This window comes from Schistocerca serialis, chromosome 2 (genome assembly GCF_023864345.2).
Source record: "Schistocerca serialis cubense isolate TAMUIC-IGC-003099 chromosome 2, iqSchSeri2.2, whole genome shotgun sequence".
Classification (NCBI taxonomy): Eukaryota; Metazoa; Arthropoda; class Insecta; order Orthoptera; family Acrididae; genus Schistocerca; species Schistocerca serialis.
In genome coordinates, this window is record NC_064639.1 from 576,036,646 (window position 1) to 576,054,036 (window position 17,391).

The 17,391-nt window shown below is 41.9% G+C and overlaps 1 protein-coding gene across 3 annotated transcripts in view; it reads left to right on the top strand.

The window, feature by feature from the left end:
* LOC126457577 (probable pseudouridine-5'-phosphatase) overlaps window positions 1-17,391 on the top strand; it is a 49,386-nt gene that overhangs the window by 3,651 nt on the left and 28,344 nt on the right. For all 3 annotated transcript variants that reach the window (XM_050094003.1, XM_050094002.1, XM_050094004.1), the window contains one exon: window positions 4,539-4,757. In XM_050094003.1, the coding sequence (XP_049949960.1) occupies window positions 4,539-4,757 (219 nt within the window). The remainder of the gene's footprint in view (window positions 1-4,538; window positions 4,758-17,391) is intronic.

The following is a 17,391-nucleotide window of genomic DNA, read 5'->3' on the forward strand; positions in this document are numbered from 1 at the left end:
TGCTCATTTTTGAAAATAATATTAATAATCATTAAACATGACATTTTACATGAATCAACACTACTCCCAATGGCTCTTTATTGCAAAGTGCACACTACTGCTGTGTAGCTAAAGTTGACAGGAAGTGTAAACATTCCAGAGCGGCTTTGAGTTAGCCAGTTTGCACCGATCACAGAGGGACTAAGATATGTGCAACCTGTATAGGATGAGATACAGTGTTTGTTTGATGGCTAAACCCAGCTATCCTAAAATGGCTGCCAATTGGGTTGCCACTGGAGTGAAAGAAAACTGTGACATCTATTGCCAGTCAGTGTGGGGACATTTCTAGCAAGAACCTTGTGGATGTGCCTGCTTATTTACATAGTGTAGGTGCAATGTAACAGTATGCTGTGGTTAAGCAGTCATTAACGGTAATTGATTTATTATTTGTTTAGTCATCCAGGGTCATCTCAAAATTTTACTGGTCATAATAGAGTGAAAATAAACTGCTCAAGATAAGCATACTCACAGAATATATAAGTATGTTTTTATGAGGATAGAACATGTGGTTGGCTGTGGCCTTTTAAGAAACCATCCCAGAATTTACCCAAAATGGTTTAGGAAAACCTACATCAGGGTGGCCAGACAGGAAAACTCCTTCCAGAGTCTTCAATGTCAACTGGACAAGGGGTTCGTGCTAGAGATTTTCAGATCTGATGAAACTTAATGGGACTGTTCCACAATGTATTGGATGGTTATGTACAAAGTTACAACTTGATATCTTCTTTGGTTCCATTTGTACAGCATGCTGCAGGTAGGGGTCCCCAAGTTTGCACCATCTACATGCATGCCAACATACCAAGAGAAAAGTCACTAGTTCAAGCCCCACTGCTTTAAACAAAATCAGAGTAAACAAAGATTCCAGTGGTGATACTGCATTCTCGGTTAATGAATTTAAAGCAGATGAAATTCCATTTGTTTCATCTACAATGTTAAGATCCAGGCAGAATGTTGCCTGTATGTATGATAATGGTTGGTGATAGGAAATGTATGTGATTGTTGTTGTTGTTGTTGTGGTGGTGGTGGTGGTGGTGGTGGTGGTGGTGGTGGTCTTCGGTCCAGAGACTGTAGCTCTCTGTGCTAGTCTATCCTGTGCAAGCTCCTTCATTTTCAAGTAACTACTGCAACCTACAGTCTTCTGAATCTGCTTAGTGTGTTAATCTCCTAGTCTCCCTCTAAGTTTTTTATGCTCCATGCTTCCCACCAATACTAAATGAGTGATTCCTTGATGCCTCAGAACGTGTCCTACCAACCGATCCGGTATTATAGTCAAGTTCTGCCACAAATTCCTCTTCTCCCCAATTTGATTCAGTACCACCTCGTTAGTTGCATGATCTACCCATCTAATCTTCAGCATTCTTCTGTAACACCAGATCTCAAAAGCTTCTATTCTGGTCTTGTTTAAACAATTTATTTCCCATCTTTCACATGGCTACATCCCATACAAATACTCTTCAGAAACGACTTCCTGACACTGAAATCTATACTCGATGTTAACAAATTTCTCTTCTTCAGAAAGGCTTTCCTTGTCATTGCCAGTCTACATTTTATATCCTCTCTACTTCGACCATCATCAGTTATTTTGCTCCCCAAATAGCAAAACTCCTTTACTACTTTAACTGTCTCATTTCCTAATCTAATTCGCTCAGCATCACCCAAGTTAACTCGACTACATTCCATTATCGTTGTTTTGCTTTTGTTGATTTTCATCTTCTATCCTCCTTTCAAGACACTGTCCATTCCGTTCAACGGCTCTTCCAAGTCCTTTTCTGTCTCTGACAGAATTACAATGTCATTGGCGAACCTCAAAGTTTTCATTTCTTCTCCATGGATTTTAATACCCACTCCGAATTATTCTTTTGTTTCCTTTACTGCTTGCTCAATATACAGATTGAATAACATCAGGGAGAGACTGTAACCCTGTCTCACTCCCTGCTGAACCACTGCTTCCCTTTCATGCCCCTCGACTCTTATAACTGCCATCTGGTTTCTGTACAAATTGTAAATAGCCTTTCGCTCCCTGTATTTTACCCCTGCCACCTTTAGAATTTGAAAGAGAGTATTCCAGTAAACATTGTCAAAAGCTTTCTCTAAGTCTACAAATGCTAGAAACGTAGGTTTGCCTTTCCTTAATATATTTTCTAAGATATCTCGTAGGGTCAGTATTGCCTCACGTGTTCCAACATTTCTATGGAATTCTAACTGATCTTCCCCAAGGTCGGCTTCTACCATTTTTTCCATTCGTCTGTAAAGAATTCGTGTTAGTATTTGCAGCTCTGACTTATTAAACTGATAGTTCGGTAATTTTCACATCTGTCAACACCTGCTTTCTTTGGGATTGGAATTATTATATTTTTCTTGAAGTCTGAGGGTATTTCGCCTGTCTCATACATCTTGCTCACCAGATGGTAGAGTTTTGTCAGGACAGGCTCTCCTAAGGCTGTAAGTAGTTCTAATGGAATGTTGTATACTCCCGGGGCCTTGTTTCGACTCAGGTCTTTCAGTGCTGTGTCAAACTCTTCACGCAGTATTATATCCCCCATTTCATCTTCGTCTATATCCTCTTCCATTTACATAATATTGCTCTCAAGTACATCGCCCTTGTATAGACCCTCTATATAATCCTTCCACCTTTCTGCTTTCCCTTCTTTGCTTAGAATTGGGTTTCCATCTGAGCTCTTGATATTCATACAAGTGGTTCTCTTTCCTCGTAAGGTCTCTTTAATTTTCCTGTAGGTAGTATCTATCTTACCCCTAGTGAGATAAGCCTCTACATACTTACATTTGTGCCCTAGCCATCCCTGCTTAGCCATTTTGCACTTCCTGTCTCTCTCATTTTTGAGACGTTTGTATTCCTTTTTGCCTGCTTCATTTACTGCATTTTTATATTTTCTCCTTTCATCAATTAAATTCAATATTTCTTCTGTTACCCAAGGATTTCTACTAGCCCTTGTCTTTTTACCTACTTGATCCTCTGCTGCCTTCACTACTTCATCCCTCAGAGCTAGCCATTCTCCTTCTACGGTATTTCTTTCCCCCGTTCTTGTCAATTGTTCCCTTACGCTCTCCCTGAAACTCTGTACAACGTCTGGTTTAGTCAGTTTATCCAGGTCCCATCTCCTTAAATTCCCATCTTTTTGCAGTTTCTTCAGTTTTAATCTACAGTTCATAACCAATAGATTCTGGTCAGTCCACCTCTGCCCTTGGAAATGTCTTACAATTTAAAACCTGGTTCCTAAATCTCTGCCTTACCATTATGTAATCTCTCTGATACCCTCTAGTATCTCCAGGATCCTTCCATGTGTACAACCTTCTTTTATGATTCTTGAACCAAGTGTTAGCTATGATTAAGTTATACTCTGTGCAAAATTCTACCAGACGGCTTCCTCTTTCATTTCTTACCCCCAATCCATATTCACCTACTATGTTTCCTTCTCTCCCTTTTCCTACTCTCGAATTCCAGTCACCCATGACTATTAAATTTTCTTCTTCTTTCACTGCCTGAATAATTTCTTTTATCTCATCATACATTTCATCAATTTCTTCATATGCAGAAGGAATTATTTATATTTTTCTATCTTTGGTCACAATTTATTTTTAACAAGAATTTGTTGTTAGGACTCCATAAATAAAAGTAAACTTTTAGCGAGTTTTTAATATTTTGATTTATGTTAATTTTGTTGGATTAAGAGACCTTTGACTTCTTGATTCTTATCATTTCTTGAATTTTGGGTGCTACAGTCAGTAGTATTTTTACCATTCAATAAGATATTATTGTCACATAATATGAGAAGTCACTTGCATGCTGACTGTACAGTCTTTGAAGCTTTATTTTTACTATTTTAGAGATTCTTATTAGTCTTGAGACATTATATGCCAGGCTTGTTTCCTCACATCACATGCAGTTTGCATTTGATAACATGTTTAAAGTTTTTTCAAGTTGGAGTTTTATTACAAGACCATGATATCATTTTAACTGTTTTTATTGTAAAATTATACATATACTTTGATCCATGACCCACTTACCTGCTTCTGAGTTACTCCTCAATAGGCTATGTTTGTGACTTTTGTACAGTCCTGATATATTTTTGGCAAATTACAGTAATACATGTAAGAGTAAGGGAACTTGGCATTGACTTCAGACGTATTTCCATGCTTTTTTTAACTCTGTTGTGGACTTACACTTCTTGTGTCAGTCAGAGGATACTATAAATGTGCTACCAATGGAAATCATTAATACTACTAGTACAAATTACCATCCGCATATTGGAAGACTGTAATGTAGACAAATCACGTGCTTGTAAGTACGAAACAACACAATACAAATTCTGTCACACCCATTATTATACTACATTGAAATTAAATAATGGTATTTAACTATGAAGCTTCTTTCTCTGCTCTTTGCAGGTACTGTGTTGAGGTGATTTGTATCTTTAATTTTACAGACATATTTTTCTTAATATGTTTTGTTATGTATAAGCTTATTATATTTTCTGCAGATACTGAATCAACATATTTGAAATTATATACGGCTATTGCTGCGAAATATAATAAGGAATACCCATGGTCTGTTCGCATGAAACTAATGGGTACATTGGAAAGAGATTCGGCAAAAATTATGGTTGAAGATCTTGGTTTGCCCATAACAGTGGATGAATTTTTGTCACAACAACATGCTGGTCTTCAGAATGTTCTTCCAGAAGTCGACCTTCTGCCAGGTAGTCATTAGAGCTCTGTACTAATTTAAAATATTATAATGACAAAACCCTGTCTGGAATACTTTCCTGCTCCTCTCCCCATGTAACCTATTTCAGCCAGCTGGTGTGGCCATGCGGTTCTAGGCAATTCAGTCTGAAACCACTTGACTGCTACGGTCGCAGGTTCGAATCCTGCCTCAGGCATGGATGTGTGTGGTGTTAGGTTAGTTAGGTTTAAGTAGTTCTAAGTTCTAGGGGACTGATGACCACAGATGTTAAGTCCCATAGTGCTCAGAGCCATTTGAACCATTTTGAACCTATTTCAGACTGTAATAAGACATCTTCAGATCCAAACAAAAGGAGAAAGAAGAAGAAAGGTCAATTGTGCAAAAATAATAGTCATGTGACACAAGACCAATGAAACCATCAGTGTTAGACAATAACACACTGCACAGCATCCATAGTTTGTGTTTCATTGTATAACTATAAACATTGTTGCCCTACATCCTCAGTGACCAAACAAAAGCACTGTTCCAACAGAAATTTTTGAAATTATGCTTTAAATTTTTTTTAGCTTCTAATAACTTTGTGATGCAGACTGGCAGTCTGTTGTAACGTGTAATACCACTCTCAACATTTCCGTTATAAGGCACGTAGCAATCTGTCCTTTTCATAATATTGTCATGGCAACAAAGGTGATAGATAAGGTTATGTACTAGTTAGACTTAGCTTCTGACATCTCTGCCCATGATGTGACATTCTAAATATACTCCATGCAGACCACAAGAGAAAAGTCTTACCTAACGACAGTCTTAAATTAAATCAACCACAGTGCACTGTGAAAGACTATTCTTGTATACCATGGAAGGCTGTACGCCATGAGCAGGCATTATATGGTGCAATCTGATAATTCAGTCATGGATTTACTGCCCTATTTAATGCGCTTTGCAACAAATGGTGTCTCTCAGGATTAAAAGTAAAGAGAGCCACTGTTTTCTGGTTGCCTGTAGAACTATGTCGGATACATCAACAAAAACAATCATTTTTGGAAAATATAATGGGATAGGTAAAAAAAATTACTCACTGAGTTGTGGCAAGAGAAAATGCACATAAAAGTTAAGGAAATGTATAAGCTTTCCAAGTCAGTGACCCTTTATCTGTCAGAAGGATTGAAGGGGCAGGAACAGGGATGAAGGAAAAGGACTGGTAAGGTTCAGAAAATAGGAAGAGTTAATGGAAAAGTCAGCGAGAACACTGTGTCAGAGGAGATCAACCAGACAGGATGAGAAGGAAGGACTGATTAATGGGGAAAATTGGAGAGTTTAAAGGTGGAAAATAGTGTAATAAGCAAGACAAAGCTTACTGAGAAAACTTCATGCAATAGTTAGTAAGAGTGGGAAACGAAGTGCATTATTGTATTGTATTGTGTTTGGGGGGGGGGGGGGGGCAGTGGAAGACAGATCAGAAAATAAAAGATGTAGAAAACTAAAAGGGAGTGAAAAGAGGGACAGTTACTAAAAGGAAAGGTTGAAACCAAAGAAATTAATGTAAATTAGGGCCAGATGGGTGGCGAGAGCCAAGGACAAGTTGTAACACCAGTTCCCACCTACATAGTTCTGAGAAACTGCTGTTTGGGTGGGGGGGGGGGGGGGAGGGGATATCCAGTTTTCATGTGTGGTAAAACGCACCAGCATCATGATTGTCATGTTGCAGATCATGCTCCGCAACAGGATACTGTGTGTTGCCCATGTCACACCCACAATCTATGCCCAGTCATCCTAACTGATAAGTTGGTGGTTATAATACCAATGTAGAAGGCCAAACCATTTTTTTTATGTAACAGCTGGTATATGACGTGTTTTTTCACAGATGATTCTCTGTTTGGTATGCCAGTTGCAGGATTGGTATAGGCGGTGGTAGGAGGGTGCATAGGGCAAGTCCTACAGTGGAGACACTCACAAGGGTAGGAGCCATAGAGTAGGACTTACGGATCATAGAGTCTGACCAGTATGTTGTGGAGTTTGACAGGGGCACGGGAGGATGATGTAACGGAAAGCTATGCTAGGTATGGTAGGCAAAATGTCAGACAGAGTAGACCTCATTTCAGGGCATAATTTTAGGAAGTCATAGCATTGTCGAAGTAGCTAATTAATACATTCAAGACCAGGATAGTATTCAGATAGTACCGAATAGCAAGAGGTGTTCTCCCAAATTATTTTTTGGAGGGATCAGTAGCACCAGGTCTTAATGCGATGCCTGGAAAATCTGCCTTTGAACTAAGCTGGTAGGGTAATTTTGTCTGGTGAAGGTTAATGTGAGAATGGGGGCGTATTGCTGTAAAAGGTTTGCATCTGAACAAATGTGTTTGCCTTAAATGCCTGCTGTATGGCAGGGAAAGGATGGCATCAAAGATGTCATCGATGTCGCTAACCAGGGGCTGAAGGCTAATGGGTCCCAAAAAAGCCATCTCCAAGCAACCCATTAAAACGTTTCCATGGGAAAGGAGCCATTCTTGTTTCCGGTTGTGCCTCGGTTCTATTTATATGTCTGCTTCTTAAAGGTAAAGTAATTGTTCATAAGTAAAAAGATAATGAAGGTGAGCAAGAAGGACATCATAGGTTTTTGATCAGTTGGGCACTGGTTGAGATAATGTTCAACAGCAGATGGACAATGTACATGGTGAATATGGTATAGAGTGGTGACAAGCAAGGTGTGTGGTGAGAGTGGAGTGGGCACAGATTTCAGATGATATAGGAAATGGTTGTTGTCTGTAACATAGGAGGGGAGGCTTCAGGCTGTTCATTGCAGGTGTTGATCAGCTAAGGCAGATATTCATTCAGTGGTGCTTTGAAGCCAGCAACTATGAGGCAGCTAGAGTGATTGGTTTATGGGTCTTAAGAATAAGGTAAAAGGTGGGAGTATGTGGTTTGGGTGGGATAAGAAGTAATATGGACCTGAGATTTTACGGAGGAACTGTAGGTCACTTTTTATCACATGGATGAGATCTTGATGGCAGATGCTGTATGTAGAATTGTCAGAAAGCTGGTATACACACGTACTTATATACTCTTGCTGGTCAAGAACCACAGTCTTAGATCCCTTGTCCACTGCGAGAATGATGATGGATTCATCAGTTTTTAGAGAACGAAGAGTCTGGAGTTCTGCAGAGGACAGTTTAGGGTAATATTGCAGGGACCTGAGAAAGGGTTGTGAAACAGTGCTGGATATTGGGACTTCTTGGAAAGCTGGGAAGGGATGATTCTGAGGTGGTGGTGCTATATCAAGTAGGGCTTTTGGCTGGAAGTGGTCAAGGCAGAGTTCAGTGTCAGGTTTGCTGTTGAAAAAGTTTTGACATTGGGTCCCAAAGTGATAATTTCCAGTTGACAAGACATATGAAGGAAACTAGGTCCTTAACCAAAGCAGCTTGATTAAATGCAGGTTTGTGGCAGGAGGGGAGAGGGCCTTAGATCAGAGGTTTAGAACACTGTACTGCTATGACTGGTTCTTGTGATCACTAGTTACCACAGCTCAAGGAGGCACGGCACTTGTGAAGGCTGGGAGATGTTAAGAAGGTTGACCAAGCTTGGTTTGTTGGAGAGAAGTGGTGGTTGATGGTGCAGCTGTTCATGGAGCTGTTGAGGGGCAAGAATGGAAACACCACTTTTGAGGTCTAGGAAAACGTACATAGCTTCTTTAGGTGAAGCCTGGCATGTTGTTGCAGTTTGAAGTTGGCTTGGTGGATGATACTTTCCAAATAAATATGAGGGGCAGATGATTGCAGGATTTTGTAGGAGAGAAGTCTTATGGAGAGGAAATTGGCAGATGAATCATGTAAGTCACTGATGAGGCAGGTAAGTGCAAGATACTGCCATATTTGAAACTGTGAAAGGTGCTAGTGTAGAGTGCATTTATATCCAGAAACAGGAACTTTCAGTATGAGGCCTTTTGGGGTAACTCCCAGGGAACAAGCGGGTTTCAAGTCAAGTCAAGGTCTGGATATAATATGTGATGATATTCATCACGATGGGTTTTAGGAAGCACCAAAAGAGAGATGGAAGAAGAGAGCCTTGCTGCTAGGTAGTAGCTGTGGGAGGTTAACATTGCAGTGGGCGTTGTGATCACTGAGTTGAGCGGGCTCCTGCTGGCTGTGTTGAAATACCATACAAATGCAGTGCCTGTTGCTACAGTTGGGAGATGAGGATATACTAGACATGGTCTACATCTGAATAGGAGAGACTAAGATAGGTTGGCTGAGCTTCTTGCAGAAAAATGTACAGAGGGCTACAATCACAAAAAGCAAGATCCCTGTGGTTAGTGATGTCGTAGGGGTACCTTTTGCATGTAAGAATCAGGATTCAGCAGCCTGATGTAAAAGAAGTTAGAATAACAGTAGAGATTCACAAAATACTTAAGAATGCACAGAAAAGTAAGGTTAACTTATATCATTAGAATACAAGAGGATTGAATAATAAAGTAGAAAACTTCTTGCCCGTTTTGAAAATTTAATGAGCTCTCAAAATATAAGACATCCTGTGCCTATCAGAGCACCACGTGACCACATGGTTAGTTTAGATATAGCGGCATACTAATGAAGAACTACTATGGGAAAACGAGGAGGTGTTACCTATACTAAGACAGAACACAAGTTCAACATTGAGACCAGTAGATTTTGTAGTGATCAGCATGTAGAAGTTTGTGCTTGTGAATTAATACTGGAAAAGTAGTTCTTTTAATTGTAATTGTAGGTAGGTCCCCACAGGGAAATTTTGAACTATTTATCAGGATGTGGATTCCTTACTGTGTTCAATGTCTGACACCAGCAAGTAGTTAAGAGTTCGTGGTGACTTCAATGTAGATTTTCTTCAGGATAGTAACAGGAAAATAAATCCAGGTAAATGTTAGTAGGACTCATACACCAAGGGTTCTGAACAAACTTAATATTGCTACAAACTTAATTATGTATATAGATTGTTCATTCATCCTGGGAATCTAGAATCTTGATAATTATTGCCTGTTATTGGTACTGATACAGGAAAGATATAAGTCTACTCTTTTCTAAGAAAAAGTTATCTTAAGAGGAGAACAGACAGACAGTTGGATAATAAATAACAAACAAAATGCTTTTTGCGTAATACAATTACAAATTTTTAAATTTTTCCTTTGCTTACTCAGTGAAACTTTGCTTCTTGCCAAATATGATGATTCTAGGTGAATGGGAAATACCATGTAAGTTTTGATGAGTGAGTTTGCGACTATCAAAATACATGATGTAAATGACTGTCTTTTGATTGTACTGGCTTATATTTATTACATTACCAAGGGACTATAGAGTTTGGTATGCAACAAAAATTTAAAGTTTCATCATGATACATCTACTCATTCCTGAGAAAAAGGGTTTTTAAGAGTCAGACAGACAGACGGACGGACGGACGTCAAAGTGATCCTATAAGGGTTCTGTTTTTACCGTTTGAGGTAAGGAGCCCTAACGATCTGGGAACCTTATTTAGATCCTACAAATTCCAGCTCAGCTATTGACCTTCCAACAAGGGCGGATAAAGAAAGTAGAACTGTAATTGACAATGATTTCTTTGGTGAAGCTCTGAACAAGAAAATAACTGTTTACCCAGTAACAAATGCTCTCTCTGACCATAATTCACAGCTATTTACGATTAATAAGATGCCTTACAGTGTGGATACTGCTATGTGGAAATCGGTTAGAATAATTAACAACTCTGGGACAAGTGTTCGTATGAATAGTTTACAGCAGATGACCTGGAATGAAATTTATAGTGAACCAAATGCTAACATTAAATTTTATATTTTTCATGATAAAAATTCATATCAATATTTGGAAATAGCATTCTGCAGACGCTAATCAAGAAAGATGGAAACAGCCATATGAAAAAACAATGGATCACTTTAGGAATTAAAGTATGTTTTGAAAGAAAAAGGGAAATTATCTGTTGGCAACAATGATTAGAGATGCTGCAGTAGTTGCACACTACAAAAAGTATTCAAAACTACTAACAAAAGCTTTAAAAAAGTTAGTAATTCTGGCAACAGACTTATGGCTGTATGGAATGTACTGAAATGAGAGACAGGATAACCAGCCACAGAATAGCATAACATCTCTATTGAACTGAATGGAAGGGTTGTAAATGATGAGTTACAGTTAGCAAATGTATTTAATAATCTTTTCTTAAATATAGTCGAAAGTACAGGGACAAACAGTTCAAGTAAAATATCACGCCAGTGTGTTGAAAAAGCAAATCCCATAAAACTTAAACATATGAATACATCACGAACTACTTCTCCTGAAATTAAGAAAATTGTATATTCTCTCTGTTGTGACTCGCCGATCTTTCAAAGTGCCGCCGCGCAGTTACGCGCGTCCTCTATATGCGGCGCTGCCTGCCAGCCATGCAGCAGCCGCGCCACCTAAGCGGCCAAGCAGCCAGCGGCGGTCAGACTTGGACTCAGTGCTGATTTGAATGTTACCATGTTCACATGTCTTGCTTTGTCAACTTGCTCTGTGACTTACATGTGTTGTGTCGTTTTTGAAATATGTGTGTTCAGCTTGACATTGTAACAATTGGCGACGAGGTAGTGGATTTTTCCTTTTCATCGTTGACCTACCAGGTTTCCATGGCTACTTTAGAGCAACTATTGCAAGGTCTCATTGAACAGCAAACGCTTCTCACATCGGCGATTCGCGATTTCGTCGCGGCATCCATTGTGGGCCATTTCTCGTCGTTTTATATACCTCCTTTTCCTCCTTACGACGAGACGGTGGAAGACTGGTCTGATTACGAAAAACGTCTTCGACAGCACTTCTTGGCTTTTCATGTCACGGACGAACAAACATGTAAGTCTCTGTTCCTTTCATGGATTTCACCTCAAATGCATCGATTGTTGTCGCAATTGGCTCCTTTGAAAGATCCTGCGTCTTTGTCCTTTGCTGAAATGTGCTCACTTCTGTCCGTATATTTTCATGAGCAAATGCATGTGGTAGCCTCTCGTGTTGCCTTTTATCGTTGTCAAAAACAACCGAATCAATGCTATCGCGCTTGGGCTGCTGAGCTTCATGGCCTCAGTCGAAAGTGTCAATTTGTTACTGACGTTCACAAAGAGTCCTACGCAGATTCCATGGTATGCGATGCTATTATCCGGTTGGCACCCGACAAAGATGTGAGGCAATGTGCCCTTCAGTTGGCAAATCTGATTCTAGATGAAGTTCCATCCATCGCGCAATCTTTAGAAATTTCTCGCACAGCAGGAGCGCAAATAGAGGCGTGGGGTGATGTCGGGGAAATACAATCTCTGTGCGCTGTTGACGACGTGTGCGGCATGTCCCCGCCGTCCAACGTGGCCGCAGTACGCTCCCACGCGCAGCCTTGGCCTAACCGTAAACAACCCTCTCAGAAACTGCAGCAAAACCCCCGGCAACTTCCTTCATGTCCGCGGTGTTTTACGAAACATTCACGCGAGGATTGTCCCCAACGTTGGGCCATGTGTCACAATTGCAAAAAGAAGGGTCATGTGTCTTCCGTTTGCAAATCCGACCGCATACATGATGTTCATGACTGTGACACTGATTCTGCTTCTGAGATGCCTGTCAGTTGCACTTCTTCCCTTTCAGGGAAGTTATTCCTCACAGTCCAAATCCTTGGTCGGGATGTTTGCATGCAGGTGGATACTGGTTCTGCTGCCACTATCATTAATTCTCAGACGTATCTTCAGTTGGGTTCTCCAATCCTATCACCTGTCACTCGGCATTTACGGACGTACAATAAACAGAAGATTTCTCTCTTGGAAAAATTTAATGCTGAGGTATCTTACAAATCCGTCGTTCGCACTGTTCCCATATTTGTGGTTGACCAGAGTAAAGCAGAAAATCTTTGGTTTCGATGCCTTTCGCCTTTTTTTGTTCTCCATAGATGACTCTGTCGATATCATCTCTGATGCTATTCCTTATGCTCAACTGGATTCCTTGTCGACGACATTTTCGTCCCTTTTTTTCTCCTGGGTTAGGCCATGCAAATGACTTTAAAGCTCATATCGCGCTCAAACCCACTGCTCGGCCTAAGTTTTTTCGGGCTGGGCCCATTCCTGTGGCCCTTCATGATCGGGTAAAACGGGAGCTGGATCGTCTCACTACTTCGGGGGTCTTGCTTCCTGTCACTTCCAGTGAGTGGTCCTCTCCTGTCGTCGTCGTTGCTAAGCCCAATGGTGATATTTGTCTCTATGGCGATTTTAAAGCCACTGTAAATGCGCACTGCCTCATCGACACTGACCCTATGCTCCGACCTGAAGAATTGTTGCTGGAGGCCAGTATTTTTCTGAAATTGGCCTGTCAGAAGCTTATCATCAACTTCCTCTCGACGCTGCTTCCCGGCAGTTTCTGGTCCTTAACACGCCTTTCGGCCTCTATCAATAACAACAATTGCCATTCGGGGTTGCCAGCGCCCCTGCTCTCTTTCAGCGATTCTTGGAATGATTATTGCTCTCTGTTCCTGTGTGTATCAATTACATGGACGACATTGTTGTCACTAGCTCCAACACTGAAGAACATCTTCAGAATCTCCGCACACTTTTTCATGTCTTACAGACTGCCGGTCTTAAGTGTAATCTTCAGAAATCACAATTTTTTCAGGCATCTATCACATACTTGGGGTTCCGGCTCTCTCGGGATGGTATTCGACCGCATCAGCAAACTGTCGCTGCAATCGATGCCCTTCCTCGCCCTACATCTGTTAAGGAACTGCAGGCCTTCTTGGAGAAAATAACATACTAACACAGGTTTTTACTGTCTGCTTCTTCGGTTGCTCAGCCGTTGCATCGCCTGTTGCATAAAAACGTGCCTTTTCACAGGTCCGCGTCACGCGATGTGGCTTTCCAGAAATTGAAGACTATGCTGAAACAGGCCCCGTGCCTGGCTACTTATCAACCTGGCCAGCATCTTGTTCTTGCCAGGGACGCCTCTCAATACGGGGTTGGTGCAGTCCTTGCGCACCGTTCTTCTGCTGGGTTATTGCTTATGCCTCCAAAACGCTCATGGATGCCCAATGAAAATATTCTCAAATTGAAAATGAAGCTTTGGCCATTATTTATGCTCTTCATAAGTTTGGTGTTTTTCTTTATGGATCCAAATTTCATCTTGGTACAGACCACAAACCACTTGTTTCCTTGTTTCATCCATCAACGTCGCTTCCCGACGAGTCTGCACACCGCTTCCAGCGTTGGGCTCTTTACTTGTCTCGTTTCAATTATGAGATTCATTTCCATCCGACGGCTCACCATGCAAATGCTGATGCACTGTGTCGCCTTCCCATGGGTCCTGATCTGGCATTCAATAGGGACGAACTTTTGTGTTTCCACCTGGATGTTGCTGAGCAGCGGGTTGTGGACGGGTTCTCCATCACCGGGGACCGGCTGGCGGCTGCTACGGGTTCTGACCCTACCCTCTCCCGGGTTTTACGCTGTATTCAGAAGGGTTGGCCAGATCGCCCGTCCGCTAAGACTTCTGATCCGTTGCGGAACTACTACACTTAGCGCTACCGCCTCACGGCTAAGGATGGTGTTATCCTCCTTTCCACTGAAAATGTTTCGCCGCGTGTTGTGGTACCTGCGTCTTTGCGTGCTTCGGTCTTGCACCTCCTTCACCAAGGGCACTGGGGTGTCTCTCGCACAAAACCTCTGGCACGCCGTCATGTGTACTGGCCCGGCATCGACTCTGAAATCGCACACATGGCCGCTGCCTGCGGCCCTTGTGCGTCACAGGCCGCCGCCCCGAAGTCATCTTTGTCACTGTGGCCTTCGCCTGAGAAGCCTTGGGAGCATATTCATGCTGACTTCGCAGGACCTTTTTTTAGGTACTTATTGGCTACTCGTAATTGACGCCTACTCTAACTTTCCTATCATTGTCCGTTGCAATTCACCTAGCACCGCGGTGACCACAAGTGCTCTCACCTGCATTTTCTCTTTGGAACGCCTTCCCTCTACTCTTGTTACTGATAATGGTCTGCAATTTGCCTCTTCCGAATTTGCGGATTTTTGTGCTCGTCACGGTGTCATGTATGTCACGGCCCCTCCGTTCCATCCACAATCAAACGGTGAGGTTGAACGATTGGTCCGCACATTTAAGGCTCAGATGAAGACACTCCTGACTTCTGCTGCTGCTGATGATGATGATGCGCTTCTCCAATTTCTGGCTTCTTACCATTTCACCCCCATGGGCGACCGCAATCCGGCTGATCTCTTACATGGCCAACAGCCCCGCACGCTACTTCATCTTCTGCGGCCTTCCACCTCACGGCTGTGGGTGCCTTCGCTTGGCCGGTTCACCGCCGGCGACCTTGTATGTGTACGGGGATATGGCAGGTGGCCAAAATGGAGTCTGAGCAGCATCTTACAAGACCGTGGTTAATGCCTGTATGAAATCCAGTCTGACACGGGTGTTGCAGTGCGTCATTCGGACCAGCTTCGGTCTCGTGTGCCTGGAACGCCTGTTCCTAATGGCACTACACCACCTTCGACTCTCCCTGACGCTCGGGATCTTGGCATCTCTCATTACTCACAATGCAGCCCTCTCACCGTCATCTCGGTGCCAGCACAAGAATGTCCGCCACCAGGAGACGTGCCCATGCAGGAACCGGGTGACCATCCTCTGTCAGAGCAACTCTACTCGCCGCCTCCTCCTACGGACGCTGACACACCATCCATGTCTCCTGTTATATCAACCGGACTTGCCACAATGGGCAGATTGGTGCACAGGGCCCTAGCAGATTCGACCCCTACGTCTCCTTTCATCTCGGCCCTTTATCATCGGGGACACTTCCGTCCGTATGGGAAGCCACCTCCTCGAGACTTTACGGCCAGTCAGACAACACCTATGGACGTTAGCAATCTACAAGCCAACTCCATCAAGACCAGTGGAAAAAATTCAAAAGGGGGGGAAAGTGTTGTGACTCGCTGATCTTTCAAAGTGCCGCCTCGCAGTTACGCGCATCCTCTATATGTGGCGCTGCCTGCCAGCCATGCAGCAGCCGCGCCACCTAAGCGGCCAAGCAGCCAGCAGCTGCTAGATTTGGACTCGGTGCTGATTTGAATGTTACATTGCTCACATGTCTTGCTTTGTCAACTTGCTCTGTGATTTACATGTGTTGTGTCGTTTCTGAAATATGTGTTCAACTTGACATTATAACACTCTCAAAAATAGAAGCTCATATGGTTTTTATGGTATTTCCAATAGAGTACTAAGATTTGTTGCAAACCCCTTTTGAAGAAAGGTGGTAGAAAAGACGTTAATAACTACTGACTTGCTTCCCTTTTGACATAATTTTCCAAAATTTTTGCTATGAAAGCCCATATCAATGTGGGCCTTCGGCTCTGAGAGCCCGTATCAATGATGCTTCATTGAATGATTCGCATGGTGACACTTCTTGATGGCCCACCATTGAAATCCGCAGCAATTTGCATAAGGGTTGCACTTCTGTCACATTAAACAATTCTCTTCAGTCGTTGTTGGTCCTGTTCTTGCAGGATCTTTTGGAGATTTGATGTTGTACTGGATTCCTGATATTCATGGTATGCTTGTGAAATGTCATACGGAAAAATCCCCACTTCAAATCTACCTCGGAGATGCTGTCTCCCATCACTCACGCGCCGACGATAACACCACATACAAACTCACTTAAATCTTGATATCCTTCCATTGTAGCAGCAGTAACTGATCTTACAACTGTGCCAGACATTTGTTGTCTTACATAGACGTTGCCAACCTCTGGACCGTGTTCTGTCTGTTTAAATATCTCTGTATTCGAATACGCATGCCTTTACCAGTTTCTTTGGCACTTCAGTGTTTTGTGTTATCTGCTGCATGCTTCAGTACCTTTGGTATATGGTTTCTTTGACAGCCTGTTAATCATAACTCTTGAAACATTTTGTTGAGTTATGTGAACATTTCTGTAATGTGTGTTGAATATTACCAAGCTAAAAAGAGTGAACAAGTACTTATATCACAACAAAGACACTATTGTAGCTTTTGTCTTACTCTGTCTATTGCTGGCCGACTCCTCCCCGACCTAACTTTACCATGATTTTTTTCTTACACATCTCTGGAACACTCAAATTCACCTGAGTTTACTTGTAAGTGATATGTACATTTGAAACATTGTTTCGTCCGCATTTCGTAGTTTCCATGGCATGACACAAACTCAGTCTTGCAGCTGAAGTTATAATACACATACATACATACATGTGTGGTGCCTGAAATAAATTATGCAATGTACTGCTCCAGAGATTTTAACTGGAAACATTTATTGGCAGACCCAGATTAATTCTCTGCACTGCTACCCTATCAATCACTCTAAAAAAAGATCACCAGACTCACATGGGCCTGTGGGATATGGTTAAACTTCTCACAACTCCAAAATCAATAATTAAAAGCCCTTTAGCTATCCAACTTCTTTCAGGAAATTTCCAAGATCCAACAACTGAACTGGAAATTATATGTTCATCTACATCCAACAGGACACTAACAACTCTCACCAATATCATCACAACAATGAAACAGTAATTAAGTTCAAAGTCAATAGGGAAAGAGTCACCCAAAACATCACTCTTGTTTTAGTGCAGAAACGAATGAAATTTATTT